Source organism: Brassica oleracea, unplaced genomic scaffold (genome assembly GCF_000695525.1).
Source record: "Brassica oleracea var. oleracea cultivar TO1000 unplaced genomic scaffold, BOL UnpScaffold00871, whole genome shotgun sequence".
In the NCBI taxonomy this organism is placed as follows: Eukaryota; Viridiplantae; Streptophyta; class Magnoliopsida; order Brassicales; family Brassicaceae; genus Brassica; species Brassica oleracea.
In genome coordinates, this window is record NW_013617491.1 from 18,764 (window position 1) to 25,481 (window position 6,718).

General features: G+C 40.4%; 2 protein-coding genes across 3 annotated transcripts; both read left to right on the forward strand.

Annotated features, from left to right (window-relative positions):
- The first annotated feature begins 741 nt into the window (after window positions 1–741).
- Window positions 742–1,758, forward strand: LOC106320284 (protein BRICK 1). Its single transcript, XM_013758647.1, has 2 exons — window positions 742–1,105; window positions 1,410–1,758. Exons 1-2 carry the CDS (start codon window positions 970–972, stop codon window positions 1,532–1,534), a joined length of 261 nt encoding a protein of 86 aa, XP_013614101.1. The 5' UTR covers window positions 742–969; the 3' UTR covers window positions 1,535–1,758.
- A 655-nt stretch (window positions 1,759–2,413) lies between these two features.
- Window positions 2,414–6,020, forward strand: LOC106320287 (glycine-rich domain-containing protein 1). Of its 2 annotated transcripts, none has more exons than XM_013758650.1 (9): window positions 2,414–2,556; window positions 2,645–2,815; window positions 2,892–3,000; window positions 3,088–3,330; window positions 3,409–3,855; window positions 3,926–4,470; window positions 4,550–4,733; window positions 4,824–4,979; window positions 5,058–6,020. In XM_013758650.1, exons 2-9 carry the CDS (start codon window positions 2,664–2,666, stop codon window positions 5,778–5,780), a joined length of 2,559 nt encoding a protein of 852 aa, XP_013614104.1. In that variant the 5' UTR covers window positions 2,414–2,556; window positions 2,645–2,663; the 3' UTR covers window positions 5,781–6,020. The 2 variants fall into 2 exon arrangements, with proteins under 2 accessions (XP_013614104.1, XP_013614105.1); XM_013758651.1 differs by having other exon boundaries at window positions 2,441–2,527; window positions 2,599–2,815.
- The last annotated feature ends 698 nt before the right edge of the window (window positions 6,021–6,718 follow it).

Below are 6,718 nucleotides of genomic sequence, written 5' to 3' on the forward strand. Positions count from 1 at the left end.
AAAAGAAGACTAAGAAAATAAGAAGCATGTTTGCGATGAATTGTTATTTAATTATAGTTCAAGTGTTTTACAAATCAGGACTATTTTATTACTGTAAAAAATATGGTAATAGTTATTAGCAAAAAAATTAACGTATGATTTTCATACGTTGTTATAAAATATATACATATTTACATGTTTCTATTTTTTGATCGGTTTTATTCAGTTTATTCGATTTTATCGGTTATATACCGAACCATATCCAAATCCTACGGTTTTTTAAAAATAATATTCATTCGGTTTGTATGGTATATACCAAATCCAAACCATATTATCTATTTCGGTTTGGTTTGGTTCGGTACGGTTCGGTTTTGCCATATTGAACAGCCCTAACTGCTTTTGTAACAAAAATTATTCATATTATTTAGGAGATTTGCCCTACAATCTAAGTACAATAATATTTTCTTAGTTTACCAAATTATTCACTTAACTTGCGACATATCTTGAATCCAAAGACTAAAGATTAGTTGTAATAGTTTGTTTTTCTTATCTTCTGGTTGGAATAGTATACCTATGTGGCTGGCTATGTACAAGAACCAAGAATTGCTAATCGTTAATGGATAGTGACATTACGAAAAAGATTGGATACTAACTACGCATTCTACAATGATATTTACCAAAAACCGAACCGGCCCACCAAATGTAACAAAATCTCATATAAACGAATAATAACAATTCAGCCCCCTCAGTTTCTCTTTCTTTCATCAAACGACCGTTTCTTCTAATCTACTACTTCTTCTTCAATCATAAGAAAGACAAACCTGCGATGAAAAGAAAAGGAAGATAGAAATTGACAACTTTTTCTGAGAGAAAACTCAAAGAAAAGGAGGTGACCCTCGTTCTCTAATCGATTGCTCAATCATTCACTGACCAGCTGAATTGAATCGGAAAAGCTGCAGAATTGGGAGTCTTGTGGAAGTTAGTTAAGTAATGGCGAAAGCAGGAGGAGGAATCACGAACGCAGTGAACGTAGGAATCGCTGTTCAAGCAGATTGGGAGAATCGTGAGTTCATCTCCCACATCTCCCTCAATGTTCGTCGTCTCTTCGAGTTCCTCGTCCAATTCGGTAACTTTCTCGCTTTCTCTTGTGTTGGGTTTTGAGTCTGACTGCTAAATTTAGAAACTTTTTAGGGTTGGGAGATTGATTTTGGTGGTGATGGGTTTAGATGAAAAAGTTCGTAACTTTTTTTTTTATGTTTGAGATCTAATTTGCATTTGGTTCGACTCTATGTTGATGTCGTTATCTTCTTAGATCCAAGATCTTTGGTTTGAGAAGATGTTTTGTGTTGATGAAACTTTCTGTTGAGCTAAACTGATTCCATTAATAGTAACTGTGAGTTGTTGTTGTTCGTGTGTGTTTGTTTGTTCAGAGTCGACGACAAAGAGCAAATTGGCGTCATTGAATGAGAAGTTGGATCTTCTGGAACGTCGTTTGGAGATGCTTGAGGTCCAAGTGAGTACCGCTACAGCTAATCCTTCTCTGTTTGCTACCTGAAGCCAGAAGGCTGAACATTTGGCCTAATCAGAAGGAAGAACCATCTTTTCGTTTTTGAATGTGTACCGTTGAATCATTCTTTCTTTCTTCCATAACTGTAGTGAAATATTAATATGGATCCACACACATGAACTGTGTATCTTTGTCTATCCTAGTGTTGATGTAACTTGTAAGATCGTTTGAATGCTAAATCGTTTCATTATGTCACGTGGAGTTTTGCTTCATTTTGATATTTGTGGAACTACGGATCATTGATCATTTTCTCGATGAAGAATCTGTCTTGCCCATTGATGTTGCTTCTGAAAATATTAGAGCCCTTTCCAAGGCTAAGAAGCTATATATAGATCAGTTAGGATGCAAACATTACACTGCACACTGTTTGTGTTGCTGCTAAAGAGTCACAAAAGGTTTATAACCAACATAGTTTGTCGATCTCTAATCAAACCAGGCCAGAAACAGAAGTATGATTTATACAAAAGCCGCAGAAGAACTATACCCTGAAGAACTGAGATCTGTCTTAAGTCTGTGGAGATTCCTTAAGCTTCCTCTCCTTTCATCTAGACAGTCTTTGCAGAGCAGAAGCTGAATACAAAGAACCCACCGGTTTTAAAAAGTGAAAGGAGTTTTAACCGGTTTAGATTTCACATTGTACAAATAAGTAGTGGATTTTGAAGGGAAGAAGAGACTGTTGATATCCAAACCCTTGTTAGACCGACCGGTATAGTTCTGATTTTACTAGAACTGTAGAACACATAAGATACCAGTATGGTTTAAACCGGTTTAGGCCTTTTCCCTCCAATTATTGGTGGTAGGTTAAACGAATATTACTGGTAGGGGCCTTTTAGTCATTTGATAATCATCTTCCTTCGTACAAGTCTCAAGTCTCTTCCTTGTGATTATCGTACACTTCTCTCAATTCGTCGTTATATAGATAGCCACCAGCCTTTTATTCTCAGTCACAGGCCGGCCTCTCATCGGGAAAAAAATCTCCGGCGGAGCAGTTAAGTTTCCGGCGATCGGAGGTATAGTTTCCGTTGTCTTCTTATGCTACGTGTCGCTTAGTCCGGAGAATATTTTGGTTTAATTTGGGATTTTGATTGTTTCCTGAAGGTGAAATTAATTGGATTCGATGGATCATGAAGTGGAGTGGCTTGAAGCACAGAAGATAGAGACTAGCGTTGACTTGCTTGCTGCAGCTAAGCAACAGCTTCTCTTCCTCGCTGCTGTTGATCGTAACCGTTGTCTCTACGACGGCCCTGCTCTTGAAAGAGCCATCTACAGGTACAATCCCAAGTTTCATTAGATTCTCTACTTTGTGATCAGACCATTGATGGGGTTCTTTTAAGTGATGTTTCAGGTACAATGCTTGTTGGCTTCCTCTGCTTGCAAAACACTCACTTAGTGAAGGGCCTTTGGTTCCTCCTCTTGACTGTGAATGGATTTGGCACTGTCACAGGCTTAATCCTGTAAGCTAACACATAGTTTTGTCTTTAAGAGAAATATCATCGTTGTTGGGTGTTTTTTGAGTGATGATATGCTCTTGAAATCCATAGGTGAGATATAAGAATGACTGTGAGCAGTTCTACGGGAGGTTACTCGACGTATCTGGCGTTGTCTCTTCCGTGAATGGGAACTGCAAACTTGAAACTGAAGATTTGTGGAAAAGATTGTATCCTGAGGAGCCTTATCACCTTGACTTGGATAAGGTAGTCTCTGAAACGTCTTCAGCTCTTGAGAAGTGCACCAAGTATGATTTGGTTTCAGCTGTGAAAAGGCAAAGCTCGTTTTACTACCAGGTAGCTTTTTGTTGTTAAATCATCATGACAAGTAATATGATGATGTGTCTGATCTGTTGATTGTTGTACTTGCGACAGGTTTCGAGATCCTATGTAAGCAACGACGTTTTTCTAGGAGAAGCTGTTGCTAGATATAAAGGGTTCCTCTATCTGATTAAGAAGAACAGAGAAAGGTCTTTGAAACGTTTTTGCGTTCCGACTTATGATGTTGACCTTATCTGGCACACCCACCAGCTCCACCCTGTAGCTTACTGTAATGATTTGGAGAACCTCATTGGTAAGGTGTTGGAGCATGACGACACAGATTCTGACCGTGGAAAGGGTAAGAAACTCGACACCGGGTTTTCTAACACTACTGCTCAATGGGAGGAGACGTTTGGTAGAAGATACTGGAAAGCTGGGGCAATGTATAGAGGCAGTACACCTGCACCTGTCACAACTTCTCCTTATGCGTCTGATGTTTTGGCTAAAGAACCAACTCCAGAAGACGATTTAATCCGAGTTCCAGAGGTGGAAGTTGTTGAGGTAGTTTCTTCAGCTCTTTCCTCTTGTTTTATAATTTTGCAGTCTTGTGATACTTTTTGAAAACCTGCAGGTTCTCCTGGAGATTATCGATGTTAGAAACTTACCAGAGGGACATAAAGGAAAGCTCTCCGTTGTGTTTAGCAAGACTCAGCCTGATTCTCTTTTCGATGCTGAGCGTAGACTGACTATTTTATCTGAAGCTGGGGAAAAGCAAGTTGCTTTTTTCCAGTGTGAACCAACAGGAGAGCTTCGTTTCCAGCTTGTCTCCACTTCACCTTCTAAGATACCAGTTTCGAGGGAGCCTAAAAGCTTAGGTTTTGCGTCTTTGTCACTAGAAGAGTTTTTCTCACCAGCTATCACTCAACTCTCTGTTGAGAAGTGGCTGGAGTTAACGCCCAGTAAAGGTAGCAGAACAGATGCGAAACCCATAAGCCTGAGAGTCGCAGCGTCGTTCACTCCGCCGACACGCTGCCCGTCTGTTTTACACATGGTTCAGTCGAGGCCGTCGTGGAAAGGCTATTGTTTCTTTCCAATCATCAGAAAGTCCCGTCATTCCAAGAGTTCAACATGTGTTGTTGATGAAGCCCAAACAGAGGTGATCTCACTCCAAATGAGGTATGACATTATATAAACAACATTCTCTCTTGCAAAATGAACGCATTTTCCTATATGATGAGACAACCACTTTATATAGTGATGGAGCAACACTTAAAGGTGATAATATTGCTCAAAGACAAGTGATTGGTGTGATGGACTCTGGTGAAACTCGTGTGCTAGCAGAGTATACTGGCACTTTCTGGTCTTTGTTGGACTCGAAATGGTCACTCAAGCAAATTAATGTCGAAAATCAGCTGTTTGAGCTTATGGGAACTAGAGTGGTATGTTCTGCCGTTTCACTCCAAAAGATTCTTCTTGTTTTGACTGTGTAATGCATTTCAATGATGAAATGCTTTTGATTGGTTTTACAGGTGAAAATCTTCTCTGGAAGAAAGCTAGATTATGAACCAAAACACTGTGCAAAACGTAGAAGTGATGAGGATTTCATGACCCTTGTGGAATTCTCTAAGCAACATCCATATGGAAAAGCTGTGGCGTTGTTGGATTTGAAGTTTGGTTCCATTGAGGCAAGTGTAGACTATTTGATTTTTTTTGCTTTCTTGTGCCTTTGCCATGATCAGTTGACTCTATTATTTGATATGCAGGCCGAGGAGAATTGGTTGGTTTTGCCTGGGATCTTATCTGCTTTCATACTCAATACTCTTTTGAAGAAAGGGGGATCTAATGGGTTTGATGCCACAACCAAAGTGGCGCAACAGGAAAGCCTTAAAAGTAATGGACTAAAAGAGGAAAGCAAGGACAGACTTGTAGGTACGGTGGAAAATAAAATGAAGGCAAACAGTACAAATGGTCAGACTGCAGCTGCTGTCATAGCTCCTGAGAAAGGAAGTGGTTGTGGCGGTGGTGGATGTAGCGGTGAATGTGGAAACATGGTGAAAGCAGCTATGGCTAGTGGTTGCGGTAGTGGTTGCAGTGGTGAATGTGGAGACATGATGAAGGCAGCAAACGCCAGTGGTTGCGGTAGTGGTTGTAGTGGTGAATGCGGAGAAATGATGAAAGCAACAAATGCCAGCGGTTGCGGCAGTGGTTGTAGTGGAGAATGCGGAGAAATGGTGAAAGCATCAAAGGCTAGCGGCTGTGGTGGTGGTTGCAGTGGTGAATGTGGAGACATGGTCAAAGCAACAGAAGCCAGCGGCTGCGGAGGTGGTTGTAGTGGAGAATGTGGAGACATGGTGAAAGCATCAAAGGCCAGCGGCTGCGGCGGTGGTTGTAGTGGAGAATGCGGAGACATGGTGAAAGCATCAAAGGCCAGCGGTTGTGGCGGTGGTTGCAGCGGTGAATGCGGAGACATGGTGAAGGCAGCATAATCTGGTGTTTGTTGGGGTGACAACCGTTGTGGCGTGAGAATCAATAGCAAACCGGTCAAGTTTGTATAATAAATAAAATCTTCTCTTTGTGTTTTCTTTCATAAGTTTGTTTTTCTTTTGTTTGTAAAAATGGAAAGCTTGTTATATATTAATATGTTGCCTGGACACTAGTGGAGAGATAATGCTGATGTCCTAATGTACTCTAGCTGAAGCTTAAGCTTAAGCTTTATTGCTCAAGTATGTTGATGGTTGCTACTTCTATATGTCTTCCACCAAAACCTCGAGTAAGCAATCCAGTTACCACCCATGAGAATTAATAGAATCCACAAATAGTTAATTTGTATAAAGTCGATCATTTTATTTATGCCTGCTCTTTACATTAAATGGAGAATTAAAAAAAAACACAAAATTAGACATTGTTATAAACCAAATGATGATCGACCATGGACCAGCCCGTACTGCAGGCCCAATCCGGGATATGATAAAGACAACCAGAGACTATGTGTTTATCTAGTATATATTTCATGTATATCTGTAACATAGTGTTTATCCTTATCCTTATCTTGTTAGACCTTATGACGGTCTAATACCTTGTATATATATGGACCTTCTGATCGACAGTAATGATGACAGAAGTATTTCCCCAACACTTCATTTACAACATGTTATCAGCACGACGTTGCTCTCATAAACCATAACCCTAAAAACCAGAAATAAATCCGAGCAGTAAAAACCCTAATTCCCGACAAACTTCAAACAGCTCTATCCCTCAACTCCGGTGGATCCAGACGACGAGCCAGATACCAAATTAAAGCTCTTGACGAGACGAAGCCAACGCCGCTAACCCCGCATCAATCGGAGTTCGGACGCGCCCCCCCGCTCAGCTACAATACAGGCGGAAAATTTGTTCCAGAAACCAAAATCTCTCTCAACCATAT

Excerpts from the sequence above, each read along its gene's own strand:
- LOC106320284 (XM_013758647.1), top strand. The coding sequence starts at position 970 with ATGGCGAAAGCAGGAGGAGGAATCACGAACGCAGTGAACGTAGGAATC. Across the intron at positions 1,106-1,409 it reads CGAGTTCCTCGTCCAATTCG|AGTCGACGACAAAGAGCAAA; the intron begins GTAACTTTCTCG and ends TTGTTTGTTCAG.
- LOC106320287 (XM_013758650.1), top strand. The coding sequence starts at position 2,664 with ATGGATCATGAAGTGGAGTGGCTTGAAGCACAGAAGATAGAGACTAGC. Across the intron at positions 3,856-3,925 it reads CAGAGGTGGAAGTTGTTGAG|GTTCTCCTGGAGATTATCGA; the intron begins GTAGTTTCTTCA and ends GAAAACCTGCAG. Across the intron at positions 4,734-4,823 it reads AGCTTATGGGAACTAGAGTG|GTGAAAATCTTCTCTGGAAG; the intron begins GTATGTTCTGCC and ends TTGGTTTTACAG.